General features: G+C 39.8%; 1 protein-coding gene across 1 annotated transcript in view; it reads right to left on the reverse strand.

Moving 5' to 3' along the window:
* The window catches only part of GCH1 (GTP cyclohydrolase 1), a 53,731-nt gene that overhangs the window by 26,047 nt on the left and 11,546 nt on the right, over positions 1–16,138 (reverse strand). The window contains exon 2 of the mRNA XM_036842486.1: positions 492–601. Within this exon, the coding sequence (XP_036698381.1) occupies positions 492–601 (110 nt within the window). The remainder of the gene's footprint in view (positions 1–491; positions 602–16,138) is intronic.

Raw genomic sequence — 16,138 nt, forward strand, 5'->3', positions numbered from 1 at the left:
TAACTACAGCAAACTAGATAACATTATCTAGCTCACAGATTCATTTTTCCTAAAATAGAAAGGGTTGGAAACAAATTAAACCCACTAATACTATAACCTCTGCCACAAGAAATTCTGCAATCATTACTGCTCATGTCATATTATACAAAAGTATATCTTGGATCAAGTCAAAATAAAGGGCAAAGGTTTTCAGAGCCTGCAGCAGCTACCTAAAAAAAAAAGATGGTCTTTTTAATCTCATTATTTTAACCTATTAACATGGTATTTACTGTGAAAAGCTTGCCCAGAGGGCCTTCTGCTACTTTGTTTTTATTTTGTTAATTTCCAGCTATTAGATTAGTAGGGTTGATAAAGAGTAAATGTTTATGTGTAATTCTAAATATCTGGGATATTAGGAATTAGCAGGTGACAATTTAAAATATAATTATCCTAACTTTAAAACTGTGATTGTGCTTTTAAACACTGTTAGGAGACAACATAGAAAAACTTACCTTTCCAACAAATGGAACTAGATGATGTTCACACATGGAAAACATGTCTATGTCCTTCACAATCACCATCTCATCATGATCTTCATCAAATATAGCATCATTTAGGACATCTGAAATCAGAGGCTTGCTTTAGTAATGTTTCCAATTTTATAGTAAGATAAAGAATAGAAAAGCTAACACCCTGTAGGTACGTGTAAATTGACAGTCAACATAAGAATGTTAATCCTAACTAAAATATTAATGGCATGCAAATTAAAACTAGTTATTTTTCTCCCACCACATTAGCAAAGTCTTTTTCTTTAAATGGTGGGGGAAATCCTTATGATGTGGTATTACATAAAAAGTGCAGGATTACCAATGTATTTGTAGCATAGGAGAGGGAGAGAAAAAGAGGGAGGGAAGAAAGGAGATAGATTATGCAAAACAAAAGAGTGGGTATTTCTGGTGATAGGAATGGTCTACTTTCACTTTCTTCCTTACATTGTCCTGTACCTAACACTTTCTCTATAACAAATGTGTAGAAAACTATGTCTGAGAAAAAACCAATTCTTACCTCTCTGATTTCTGAAGCGAGATCCAGATACCCATAAACTTGACCTCTGTTATTACCGCCCCAAATAATTATCTATTCTTATAAAATTTTCTAGTTATTGTATGCAAGCATCAGACTCATTCTAAATAGTTGCCTTCCTCCTCCCTTCCTAAGGAAATTAATTCTATAGTTTCTATGTGTGTGCCTGTCCAGGTTGGCTTTGGGTGATGAACAGTGTCTTGTTTAACCTGTGGACTCTGTCATATATGGCCAGGCTTACAACAGACATTTAGAAACAAAAACTTTATTTTTAAAAACTGCACTCATATCTGAACAACTTGGCAGACCAGATACATTCAAGTCATCTAGGTATGTGGTTTCAAGCATTTGGGGATACCCAATCTACACAGCATGAGACAGAAGGGAGGAGATGAACAGAGCTTTGTAGCCACATACTGCTGTCTCCCCTTGGAAAGGCAGGCTGCTGAGTGAGTCACAGGGAAGATGTGCAAATGTCCACCCACACAGCCTGACCTTCAGTGGCTCCGTTGCTACCAGAAGAGAGGCTCACAGATATTGAGTTATCATTTAACCACAGTTGTCATCCCCTGATTTAGGCTATCCAAGGACACATCTGACTCTGTAATACAGCAGTTATTAGTGTGGTAAACAAAAGTGAACATGTGGGGTTTAGACACACAGATAAACATGACACTCTGGTTAAGAGAGGCTAAAAAAATCCAGGGAGGAGAAGGCTCAGGGCCATTCTTTAAGTAAATACTCCTCCAAAAGCAGTTTTCTCTTCTGAATACTCTGTCCTAACCTTCAGTCCTATTTTTGAAAGAAGTCCAAAAATAGATCCTCAATGCTCCCCAAAGTATCTTGGAGTTCTCCATGATTTTAATGTAATGTTACTGCCATGCATAGCTGACTAAAATCTTTAGTCACACAAGGAATCTTCCTGAAAGTAAAAACAAAAAAATTTTTCTTAAAGAACAAAAGAGAATTGTCAAATATAGGAAGTGTTCATTTGTTTTCTCTGGCAAAAAATGAGAGCATCCCCATTCTAAGCTCTGACAACAACCATATGGCACGTGTTAAATACTGGCCCTCAAGTTAGGCTTATGTTAGCATCTGGCTCCACTGCTAACTGCCGAACCTTGGGCAAGGCACTCTGTGCCTCAATCTTCTCAGCTATAAAATGGGCATGAAAAAAGTATCTACTTCAAAGAGGTATCCTGAGGATTAAATGAGATAATCCACTTGTGTTTAGAAATATGCAGGTGGGGTATGCGATAGATAACATTATTACTATTACTATAATTAAGATTAAGAGAGTTGCTAAACTATGTTCCCATGCACATTGATGTACACCAGAATTTAAAAAGCAATAATTTGCTTCTAAGGAACAGACTGCAGAAAAGGAAAAGTAATAAATTTACTATGGAGAAACCTGGCAGACACTGCTTGAATCAAATAATTAAGGTTAACTTTACCAGTAATAAGACATACTGATATCATGTAGCTCCTGACATAAGACCATGAGAAGGGCACATCACCTCTCTGGAATTCTTCCCCAAAATCTGTAACTGCAGTCTAATCACCACACAAATTGACGGACATTCTACAAAATACCTAAACAAGAACTCTTTTTAAAAAGACATGGAGGGAATTTCCTGGTGGTCCAGTGACTAGGACACTGCACTCTCACTGCTGTGGGCCTGGGTTCAATCCCTGGTCGGGGAGCTCAGATCCCACAGGCCACGCGGCGTGGCCAACAAAATAAATAAATAATTAAAAAATAAAAAGACATGGAAAGACTAAGGAACTGTCCACGCTAGAGGAGACTAAAGACACATGACAACTAAAAGCAACAGATAAACTAAAATCCAAATAAAGCCTGTAGTTTCGTTCATAGTGTTGATGATTGCACCATGGCCATGGGAGATGTTAGCATTAGAGGAAGCTGGGGAAAGGGTATATATAGAATCTCTCTTACTATTTTTATCATTATTCTGTAAGTCTAAAATTATTTCAGAATAAAAACTTTAAAAAAACACAACAGAGGGACTTTCCTGGTGGCGCAGTGGTTAAGAATCTGCCTGCCAATGCAGGGGACACGGGTTCAAGCCCTGGTCGGGGAAGATCCCACATGCCGCGGAGCAACTAAGCCCATGCGCCACAACTACTGAGCCTGCGCTCTAGAGCCCACGAGCCACAACTACTGAAGCCCGTGCACCTAGAGCCCATGCTCCATAACAAGAGAAGCCACCACAATGAGAAGCCCGCACAGCGCAACAAAGAGTAGCCCCTGCTCGCTGCAACTAGAGAAAGCCTGTGCACAGCAACAAAGACCCAATGCAGCCAATAAATAAATAAATTTTTAAAAATTAATTAATTAGGGCTTCCCTGGTGGCGCAGTGGTTGAGAATCTGCCTGCCAATGCAGGGGACACGGGTTCGAGCCCTGGTCTGGGAAGATCCCACATGCCGCGGAGCAACTAGGTCCGTGAGCCACAACTACTGAGCCTGCGCATCTGGAGCCTGTGCTCCGCAACGGGAGAGGCCGCGATAGTGAGAGGCCCGCGCATGACGATGAAGAGTGGTCCCCGCTTGCCGCAACTAGAGAAGGCCCTCGCACAGAAACAAAGACCGAACACGGCCAAAAATAAATAATAAATAAATTTTTTAAAAATTAATTAATTAAAAAAAAGACACAACAGAACAATGTCCATCAACTGGACTATATAAGCAATGGACTACTACTCAGCAATAAGATGGGATAAAATAATGATACATGTACTAAGATGGTTGAACCTCCAAAGAATTATACTAAGTAAAAGAAGTCAAAGACATACACACAAAAAAAACTATGTGAGATTCTAGGAAAAGCAAATATAGTGATAGAAAGCAGACAGAAAGTTTACCAGAGACCCCAGAGGTGCGACAGAGGGATTGGCTGCAAAAGGATATGAAGACATTTTTTTTTGGTTGATGGAAACCATCTAAACCTTCGTTGTACTGGTGGCTATGCAACTGCATGAGTTTGTCAAAATTCAAATTGTGCATATAAAGTTGGTAAATTTTATTGAATATAAGTTACACCTTAATAGAGCTAACTTTAAAAGAAACTGTGGTATACAGGGACTTCCCTGGCAGTCCAGTGGTTAAGACTCCACACTTCCACTGCCGGGGTCACAGGTTCTATCCCTGGTCAGAGAAGTAAGATCCCACGTGCCGCACAGTGCGGCCAAAAAATAATAAAAACAAAAAAAGTTTAAAAGCTGTGGTATATTATGAAACCTTTTGCGTAAAAGTCGAAAGGAGATACGAACATATACACACATATATACACTTATCTTCAAAAGGAAACACTAGAAGAATAAATCAAAAAGCAAATAAAAATGATTACCCATAAAGGACTAAAAGAACAGGCAAAAAGGGATATGATAAAATGAGACATCTTTGAATAAAATTTGTTACATAATTTTGACTTTGAAATCATGTAAATGTTTTACACACTCAAAACTAAACTAAAAAGAAAACAACTAGCGACCCCATACGTTGTGATGCTTTGTGTGATAATGGGGCATTGATGCTTTGCCTATATCCCATTTCATTAAAATGGACCCAGACTATAAACTTGACCCAGCCTAATCATTTTTCTTCAGTAATGAAGTCTCCCTGCTATATTTATTTATGTTTTGCTCCAACATATCTGAAAGCTACCATCTGTGGCTAATAAGAACAAAACATTATCACGGATTGTTTTAATTTCCTGTCTGTTATCAGCAGCAAGGAGGTAACCCTGGAAACAAGGATTTATGGCATTCTATTTCCTACTGTTGGTCATAACCAACAAAGGAAACCAAAGCCACCTCCAAAAGTTAAAGGCCTATCTATAACAACACCACACACAAAAAGTATAAAAGTATACCTTTCTCATGTCATTAATGACTAAGCAATGACAACAAACAACCCTGCCGGGCAGCCATCCCTCAAGCATTCTGTCCCTTCCTGAAAGTGCATTAAGGCAGGCCCACTAATGACCCAGAGTAAGCATTTAAGCACCCTCTGAAGCAGGAGTTCTGACTCCCCCAGTGAGCTTGTTAAAACACAAATCCCTGGACCCCACCCCCAGAGCATCTGATTTAGGAGGTTTGGGTGAGCCTGATAATTTGCATTTTTAACAAGTTCCCGGAAGATGCTAATGCTCCTGGTCTGGGAACCACACTTTGAGAGCCGCTGTTTTGAGGTGTTCCATGTTCTGTGCTGCTACATAGAATCTTTACACCTTGAAAATGCTCCTACTGATACATCATATATATTAAGGAACACAGGCCTGTTTCTGCTGCGGTAAAAGGAAACTCCTAGGGGAAATTCCACACAAAAGGAAAATTATATCTAAGGAACTTTCTTTTGCATGAGTGGTAACAGTAATTAGCACTATCCTGGATGTTTTGTGATCAGCACCAAAAAATTAGAGATCTCTGAGGAAGTCAGAATTGCACAGATGACCCATCTTCCTGGAGGACAGCATTTAAAGACAATGGAAGAACACCTGGAATGCTGAACATGCGTCCATCCTAAGGGACAGGAAAGAGAGAATGGGGTCTGCTTACTGGTTTTCAAATTAAGAGAGAACAAGATGCAGAGAGTGAGACCTAACAAGGCATCAGGCCTCTTCGCTCTTGGCTGGAATTAAATCAACTCAAGGGGCTAACAAAGACAAGCCCACCTGATTTAGTGGAGAAAGATCTGAATCACTGGCCCAAACCCTCTAACATTAGAGCTGCCTCAACCAGCATAGAGTACTTACTTCATTGTACTTCCTGGTACCACTGTTATCTGTGCTGATTTCTCCCAACCTTGGAGGTAAGTGTTGTAGCTGAAGGCTTTGGAGTTTCCACACAGTACCCTACACACCACGCACAGAGCCAGAGCTAAACAGAGATCTTCCATTTTATCTAATTAATATCTCAGTCTTTACCCTGTGATTTACTTCCTTAAAATAGAAGAGACTCCAAAGAAACTCATGTGGCCAAGGGAACGTAAGAATTCTCATTGCAACATTATTGGTAATAACAAATATTAGGAATTTAAATGTGCATCAGAAGAACAATTATACATCTTACTTAGAAAAGCACTAAAACCATTAACTAAGGTATTTCTTCCTTGTGAGTAGCAGTAACCTTCGACCAAGAGGTGTGCTTGATTATCCTTTGTCAAAATCACATATGTACTGACCTCCCCGCTTACCGCTTCAGAACAGTTCTCAAAGTTCTCTGAGAGACTGTCTCTCAGGTTGGCTCAAATAAAATTTTCCATTTCTTACTTAGATTGACTATTGATTAATTTTTTTCATTGACAAGAGTATGTCCATTTAAATGAAGTAGAAACAATACTACCTGTTGTTTGTGGACACACACATAAAATGAAAGTATAAAAACACGCATGAGAGTAAGAGATCAAATTCAGGATAGTGGTGAACTCTGCGGAGGGAGGCTAGCAGGATCAGAAAGAGATAACTATGAGCTTTATCTGTATTTTTTAAAGCAATTATAGCAAAATATTAAGGTTTGCTAAAATTGGATGAATGTTGGCTAAATTAGTTCTTTATACTTTTTCTTGTATATTTGAGATATTTCATTAATAAAAAAAAGATTTTTTAAACTGAGGAGTTCATACACATGCTGGTGTTTTGTTTTTTTTCCTGAAAAAAACAGCAAGCAACTGAGGTTGCCCTTGCACAGAAGAACTGGGAAAGGGTTCCACAGGAAAGGCACAGCCTGCTTCACGCAATGCTGCAAACGCCTTCGGAAACCTCCCTAAATCACACTCTGCCATTAAAACAAAGGCTTCTGCCCTGAGTGTGGCACTGAAACTTTTTGCTTTCTACCTCCTGTTTGAAAAGTTTGTCCTACGAGTAAGAGCAACATTAAAACAAATTAAAAGAGAAAAGAAAATCACTATCTCTGCTTTCATTTCCATCATGGTAATACACCTCTTGTTAGTATTCCAACAGGCACAGCTTTTTGCACTTAACAAGACAGAGCTAACATTTATAAACTGGCCAAAATAAGCATGAACCTGAACATTCCACAGACTGACATAATGACAGAAACTAAGATGACTTTAGACTACCATTCGCACCATCTGCTGAAGTAGGCAGAGCTGCTGCACAGCTTTGATATGCTCCATGAACTTACTTCGTAAACTGCAAGTTTGTCAGCAGGAAAGATCCAGTGCATTGCACAGAAAGTCAAAGTTCGGTTATTTTGGAAATTTTCCTTCCTGCCATCCTTGGCAGAGATAAATTCCCATGTTGCAACTAAGCAACTAAAATATAGCTAAGACAACATGAATGGACCTTGAGGGCATCATGCTAAGTGAAATAAGTCAGATGGAGAAAGACAGTGTATGATCTCACTTACACGTGGAATCTAAAAAAGCCGGACTGGTAGAAACAGAGAGTATAATGGTGGTTACAAGAAGCTGGGAGGGTGGAGGAGATGGGAAGAGGTTAGTCAAAGAGTACAAACTTCCAGTTAGAAGATGAATACATTCTGGGGATTTAACACACAGCTTTCTAATTATAATTAACAATACTGTATTAAATATTTGAAAGTTGCTAAGAGAGTAGATCTTAAAAGGGTGGTAATCATATTGCAACATGTAAGTGTATCAAATCAATACATTGCACATCTTAAATTTATACAATTTTACATGTCAATTATATCTTAATAAAGCTGGGGAAAAAATACAGAGCCAAGGCTATGGAAATAAATGTGCTGGCTGCCCTCAAAAGAGTAAGGATATGCATGTTTCAGCAAATACAGTAGCAATATGCTCTTCCCATCCTCTCAGCAGCCGTTGTAATGAACACAACATCTCTCCCTGAGAGACAAGTTTCATATATGAAGTTAATTAAGACCTTTTTCTTGATCACAACAGTAATGTTTGTTACAGTTTATCTACAAGACATTAAAACACTGGAATGAGAAAATGGAAGCACATAAAATCTCTCTACCCACAATGACTTAACTGGCTCTTAGGGAACCACATGCACAGTCGTTCAAGAAGTAGTATGGTAAAGTAGAAGGAATGAGTTAAAAGAGTCCAGAGACCCGAGTTCTCTTTCAAGCTCTGTGCACACTGTGACCTGGGTGGCCGGGTCCTCACAAGTAAGAGGATGGTTTTGAAAAAGGAATTCAACATGACTCCCAGGTTCCTGGTTTGCACAACTCTGCGAGTGTTGGAAATCGATGCCAAATTACAACAGAATTACCCTCCCACTCCACTGGTCAGCTTCTGAGATGTGCACAGCAACGGCTAGTGGCTTTCCATACTGAGGAAGAGAAAAGCACCTGTTTTAAACTATTCAGATTTATTCATGGATAAAACTGAAGGTTCCCAATCATATACACTATTAACTCTCAAAGTTACCTAAGCCAAAGAACTCTCATTCTGGTCACAGTTTAATACTCTGAAAATCTGTGGTAAAAGTTTCTTATTTGTGGAAAATAAGATCCTTAAAAGGCTGTTGAAAGAAAGAAACACAGTGTATTCAAGGAATCATTAAAAAAAATACACACCTGTCAAATTTAGTTTTTTAATTGGATAATTCTGTATACCTTTCACAATCCAGCTGTTAAACAGAAAATGGAATTTACAAAACAGATGGTGGTAACAAGGTCTGGTGTACAGTTCTAAAGAAAGAGCACACCAATCTGATAAACTATCCATTTGCTTCAAAGCCTTTAATAGGCTCATCCCTTATCATCCTACTTTCACTTCTGCCATGAGATTTCACACTGACAGATGTTATGGAACCATTTGTAATGCTATCCGACAAATAAGTACCAGCAGGGTGTGCAAGTCTCTATCATTCATGACAAATGATTAAGGGACAAGGGATCACCTTTTAGAACAGTGGCTCCCAAATATAGCCAATCACAGGGAGCCTTGGAAAATACAGCTTCCCAAGCCACCCTGACAAAGTCCGATTCACTGGGTGTTGGGGTGATCCCAGGATTACGTCTTTTAAAAACCCAAACGATTCCGATAACCAGTCAAGCTGGGAGCGTAGGCTTTTAAGGGGTGAGAGAGGATGAAGGTTGAAAATGGACCCACTACTGGCTCTAATTTGCTGTTCAGCAAGGCCGAACGGTGGGCAATATAATTCCTCACCATAAACCCTCACTACAGTCACCAAGTCACAGGGTGACAACTTGCACGGAACACTGTGAGCTCTGCACAGGAGGCCTGGAAGACAGACTGAGGTTGGAGGTGGTGGGGTGAGTGATGAAGAGAGACAAAGGGAAGAAGCTGGAGCCACCTTCAGAGCGGGTGGCAGAGAGGACCACATAGCCCAGCAAAAAATAGAGGAAGGAGGACCTCACACAAGAAAGTTGTACCCATCTCCCAGAAAAAATATCAGCCATTTAAGAAACCAATTGGCCCCTACAGCCAATGCACTAGAAATCAGTTTCAAAGGTAACGTGATCATGTTTTCATAGAACTCCTGTACTAATTTCCAAGCTGGACACAAATATATCAGACTGTGACCTCAAGAACCTTAAGATCTGAGGAAATAAGTCTATGTGTAAAAATATTTGGAGAATGACTATAGCTAAACTACAAAAGCAATAGTTTACATAAAGGGAAAATTATGGGCCAGGAGAAGAAATACAGCCGTACAAAATTGAAGATAAAGATTTGAGCCAGGCCTTAAGGATGGATACGAGGAAAGGAAGAGAGGGTTTTCTAGAGGGCGCGAGGGAAGGAGGTACTATATGAGATGAAATACAGAGGTGAGAAACAATAAAAGGAGAGGTACACTGCCTGAATGGGTCATGCACTGGGCAGAAACCAAATTCCCTTCTGCTTTAGAGCATTTTTCAAGTTAAAATTTACATTTAGTTGGTAACCTCTTTCAAGTCCTGCCACACTCTGCATTGGTCAAAAGTTATTATCCTCATTTGACAGATAAGGAAACTGATGCTCTATTTGGAAACACTAAGTGCCTGCTGAAGAAGAGCCAACTGCTGGTTTGAGGGCTGGATTTTGACCCCTGTCCTCTGACTTCCAGAAGCCACCAGAAGTCTGAACCTGGTGAGCCCAGTGGCTGGAAAGCCAAATCAGGAGTTGCTGCAGCCATGAGGTGACAAGGCCTAGAACAGCAAAGGAAATGAAGAGAGCAAATCTGATTCTTTAAAAGAAAAATAAAATATCAATAGTTAATGTATATGGAGGCTGAAGGAGAAGAGAGGGTCAAGCTAACTGCCAGCCCAGGAGAGCAGCTAGAAAGAGTGGCCTGATACCAACCATCTGCTAGAGCCCAGAGCTGGTGCACCTCAGTAGCAAAATACCGTTTAACCAACTATTTATTTGGTTTATATGCAGGAAAATTCAGTAATTTAATGCTACTTTGACCTTTACTTTTCGAAATCAAACTGGAACAGTTTCAGGGGAAAGGAGAATCACATTAAATCTTCAAACTAATAAAAAGGCTTTTTTTAAAAAAAGGAGCTTCTCTATGGAAGTTTATCCTAGGAAACCAGTAAAAGATAGCTTTTCAAACCAACTAGAGTCTTACAATCTTCAAGATCCAAATATTGTGTCTCTCCTGATTGTGATATTGCATGAAGAAAACAGCATTCCTAATGAAAATGTTTTCCCTGAATTTAATCAAGTCTTCAGACCTAACTTCCAGTTTCCAGGAATATGAGGGATAGAGAAACAAATTAAATGAAAACAAGAAGAAAAGAATCACACAAATCTCAAAGGTGGAATATCTTACAGGATAGCTGACAATCTCTGATAAATCAGGGGGAGGAGGGTAGTAGGAACTTTTCTAGATTTAAACCTAACAATCAAATGCAAATGTATGGATACTGAGTGGGTCCTAGTTTGAACAAATCATGAGTGAAAGACATTTGGGACAACTGGGGAAATCTGAATGTAGATTAGGTACTAAATGATATAAAGGAATTAATAGTTAGTTTTACTAAGGATAGTATAAACGGTTAAGAAGAAAAACATCTTCAAGAGTGACATTTCACCTCTAAATACACATCTCTGATTTGCTCTCAGTAAAAGAATAGACCATACCAATATGACAAAACGTTAATTTTAAATTTAGGTAGTAAGTATACAGCTGTCCCTCATACAATTTTGTCTACTTTTGTGTTTGGAAATTTTACATAATAAAAATTAAAAGTAAAATAAAATGTCATGATTCTAACAGAATATCAGTTTTCTTGGTATTACTGTTTAACCAATGAATCCAACAATTCCTCTTCTAATTTATATAAAGCTTTATTAATAGACTAAAACCTCAAGTGCTAGTATGACTAGCAACTGCTTACTCTTCTTGGAGAAGTGTCTACAATACTCCTGAGGGGAAAGTCTTTAAATAAATGTTTTGTCCAAGCAAAGGGGCTATAGGTTAGAAGATCACCAACCCTAAAGAGCATATCGACGAAGCACCTTTTAAAAAATCTGCGTCACAAGAAAAATAAGAGAGACCTGTTACCATAGAAACTATCTGTGTGGCTTGAATGTTTCAAAGGAAAACAGCACCTCTAGCAACAAAAGAAGCCTGAGGTCCTTGCTAGGACCTCACCTGTCAGCTGCTGGAAGTCAACAGAGTGAGCAAAGAGAGAATGCCGACAAGCGTGCCCATACTACAGAGACCTCAGCGAGACAATCCAACTCTAGCGTAACTGCCTTTCCCTGCAGACCAGATCCACAGTAGTCTTGAAAGTGACTTGTGCAGGGTCATAAACTAGTTAGTGCAGATGCTGTGACTAGTCCAGACTAGTTGTTCTTCCCGTTATACCAGGATGAGTCTTTGTTAACACACTAAAATGGTTTGAGAAACACCAAATGGACGCTTAGCATCAATATTATATCAGTGAACATTTCTAACATGCTAAATATGTAGCTAAAAGACTTGTCCCTCTTATAAGCTACTTTACTTGTAAAGGGCCACCCTTGAAAAGGCTCAGTTTGTTGTGCTGGAGGGGTATAGAAAGAAAGAGTTAAGATATTAAAATGAGAGAAAAAAACAGCATGGGCTAAGCTTGGCCTCCATGGAGGCAAATCCTGAAGGCGCTGACAGCTGGGGGCTGTCAGCTAACTGCACCTTACCCTTATGGCTGAAAGGCAAATTGTTTCTGATGGGCAACCGGAGTGGCACTCCTCCACAGTTGCCTGTGCATTAACAGAAGCACTTGTATCTTGAAGGGGTGGTGAGCTGGAGAGGTGTGATCTACAGCAGCTCTACCTTAAAGTGGTCTGGAGTTCTGCAGAGTCCTCGCCGAGTTAACAGCCTCTCAGTTGAACTCCAGCACCCAGTACCTTCATCACTGCTCAGGAACATCTTACTGCGAGTGCATAAACTATACCATCGGTGTAATTGTATCTTAAGCTATTTTAGTTACAAATTCCTTGTTTGGGACATTTGTCAATGGCCTCTGTTGAACTGGGCTCTGATTCCTACTTAGAATAAAAACTGGGCTTCCCTGGTGGCGCAGTGGTTGAGAATCTGCCTGCCAATGCAGGGCACACGGGTTCGAGCCCTGGTCTGGGAAGATCCCACATGCCGCAGAGCAAATGGGCCCGTGAGCCACAACTACTGAGCCTGCGCGTCTGGAGCCTGTGCTCCGCAGCAAGAGAGGCCGCGATAGTGAGAGGCCCGCGCACTGCGATGAAGAGTGGCCCCCGCTCGCCGCAACTAGAGAAAGCCCTCGCACAGAAACGAAGACCCAACACAGCCAAAAATAAATAAATAAATAAAGAATAATTAAAAATAAATAAATCCTTAAAAAAAAAAAAACTAATACATGTATGATCATGCCTCACATCAATAGCCAGGAACTTCACTGAAACAGCATCTGGACCAACCAGATCTCAAAAAAATTCAACCCAGAACTCAGCAACTGCCAGTTTCCTCACCTGAACCTGGGTGCTTGTTCACAGAACTCTAGAGAGGCAAAAGGTGTTGAGTGGTGGAGGTGGCAGGGGAGTGGATTCTCATGGTTAGCAGCCAAAGCTTAAAAAAAAAAAGAGGAACAATTAGAGGTAGAGAGCAGGCATAAGGGCCAAATATTGCAGAACAAGCTTCATGTAGGACTTCTGCCTCAGTCTCCAGCTCCAGTGTGAGAAGGAGACAGAGTGGATTTTCAAAACAGGCTATGCGCTAAGCTATGCACTAAACTAAAATGCTAACTTGCCCTCGTGAGGAGGTGGTGATGGAAGAGAATTTAAAAATGCAGGCAAGAGGCTGGAACACAACAAAACATTACAGCCATGGTGAGGAAAGACAGGAGGAAATCAGTCAAGTGTTTCCGGAAGGAAGAGATCTACTCGATGTCTGTAAAATCACTCTGGCACTGATGGATGGGAGCAGGACAAGCTAGGAGGCAAGACAGCCAGTAAAGAAGTGAGAGATGACTAAGAGTCAAAGCAAGAGAAGGTAAGAGAGTCTAGAAATAGTCAGGAAGTATAAGAGTCAGGACTTGGGGCACGAGTAACCAAGGGGATTAATGAGAAGGAAGAATTGCAAGATGAAATGAACGACCAGATTATAAAGCCTGGACAAGCAACATGTGTTCAGGTAAAGTTGTTCATCAGAAGGGCTGACTGGTCAAAATGGACTTTAGAAACATCAGAGAAAGAAGCCAGCCCTAATACCTTCCCATGCTGATCTTTAAAAAGTTTAAAATAAACCTGCTTTGAGGGCTTCCCTTGTGGCGCAGTGGTTGAGAGTCTGCCTGCCAATGCAGGGGACACGGGTTTGAGCCCTGGTCTGGGAAGATCCCACATGCTGCGGAGCAACTGGGCCCATGAGCCACAATTGCTGAGCCTGCGCGTCTGGAGCCTGTGCCCCGCAATGAGAGAGGCCGCGACAGTGAGGGGCCCGCGCACCGCGATGAAGAGTGGCCCCCGCCTGCCACAACTAGAGAAAGCCCTTGCACAGAAACGAAGACCCAACACAGCCATAAATAAATAAATAAATAAATTAAAAAAAACAACCTGCTTTGAAAGCTTCATTTAATTTTAGCTCTATGGTACAGACAACTATGAATATTAGTGTATTCTTTTTATTCCAGAACACCTAAGAGCGTAATCTTCTCTTAACTATCATGGACTATTTGTTTAAAAAAAAAAAAAATTCAAAATGAATTTCCTTCTAGGTTCAGCTCAAAATCTACCTCCTCCATAGTCATCTGTGGTTTCAAGTCTCTCCGCCATAAGAACCCACCTTCATTCTGACCACACAGCACCCCACTTGCTCCGCTCTGCAGGAACTTAGTGTCTGGTCCCAGCTAGCACAGACCAGAGGCTCCCTGAGGGCCAATCCAAGGCCAACCAGTTTTGCTTCCCTTTCAACAGTTAGCTCAGGGTCATTCACAGGCCTGATGTTTGATAAATAAATATGCACACAGTTAATATATCTTCAATTCTGAAGATTCCTTAAAATAAGAAAATAAAATACTTACAAATTTAAGAACATACAACATTCTACAGATGAGTTACTGGCTCAAACAAGGACCAAACGGTTCTTCTCTAACTTTAAAATGATGCTCTTAACATGGACGAACCTTGAAGACATTATGCTAAGTGAAATAAGCCAGACACAAAGGATAAAATGATATGATTCCATTCATATGAGGTCCCTAGAATACTCAAATGCAGAAAGTAAAATAGAGGTTACCAAGGGCTGAGAGGAAAGGGGACCAGGGAGTTATTGATTGATGAATATGGTTTCAGTTTGGGATAATGAAAATGTTCTGGAAATAGACTGTGGTGATGGTTGCACAACAATGCGAATGTACTTAATGCCACTGAACTATATACTTAAAAATGGTTAAAATGCTAAACTTTATGTCGTGTATGTTTTAAAGCAAACAAATAAAAAAAGAATATACAACATTCAACTGTATGCACTTCAACACAGTTGCAAACATGCAGTAGGAAACACAACTGGGTAAGTTGGTAGAGATGCAACATAATTATGTTGTATTATTCTGCCTAATTATTCAAAGAGAAGATAAAATAAATTGTATCTCTGAAATTTACATACCATTGTAGTTACAGAAAAAATTACTTCAAATAAAAGGAAAGATTAAGAATTTATAACTGCATTTAAGAAAAAGTACAAACCCTAAAAACAAAGATTTAAAACAGAACTGAAAAGTTTCCAAATAGTAAAACCATTAAAACAGACTCACATTTGTAAAGTATAAATGATCAAAATATAATTAAATGTGCTTTAGACAAAATGTATAAAAGTTTGGTTTTCAAATATCTCCCTCAAAAGATTAAGTGGGGAAAAGTTTGTTAGTTATTAATCTACCTTTGAACTGAATGTAATTTAGCTAAATTTTTTGCAATTATTCACAAATTCCCCTGATTAAAAATTTCATGAACTATCTTAAAGTCAGGATGTTAAGAAATGCCTCAAAACTGAAACTACTTGGCTTTCTGTTTGCTAGAATTCAAGAAGAAAAACAGTATGCCTATGGATTACACTGCTCACATCTTAATTAAATGGATCGTCATATGAAAATGTAACATAGGCACTTAAAACCTGAGGGGGCACCATGTCCATTGGAACATGAGCTCTGTCGTCACACACACCTGGGTTTTGCTCTGTGCCCTCTGGCAAGTGACTTGACCAGAGGCCTCTCAGTTTCCAACTCTTTATAATGAGTACGGCCTCCAAGTTGACAGGAGGATCATATGAGATCACACGCATACAACCTGGCCCACTTCCCAGGGTTTGGGTGCCCATGCTCTTCTCTTCAACACCTAACACTTTCATTCACCAGCAACCAGCACACTGCTGCCTTGATACACACCAAGGGGAAGCTCACATGATCCTACCGGTCAGGGAAAAATACCTCAAAAAACTTCTTATTTTCTGTAATTTGTTAAATTACTCCCTGAAGTCCTACAATCTGGCTTCTGAGCACATTAAGCTATTGAAACTACTAACACCACCTTCAAATAAAATCTCAGTACTCATTGCTAACACAGACAAAATGTCTGTAACACTTCATACATGCTGGGCATTTCTCTCAGCACTTTATGTGTACTAACTCACT

The sequence above is a fragment of the Balaenoptera musculus genome, chromosome 2 (assembly GCF_009873245.2).
Source record: "Balaenoptera musculus isolate JJ_BM4_2016_0621 chromosome 2, mBalMus1.pri.v3, whole genome shotgun sequence".
Classification (NCBI taxonomy): domain Eukaryota; kingdom Metazoa; phylum Chordata; class Mammalia; order Artiodactyla; family Balaenopteridae; genus Balaenoptera; species Balaenoptera musculus.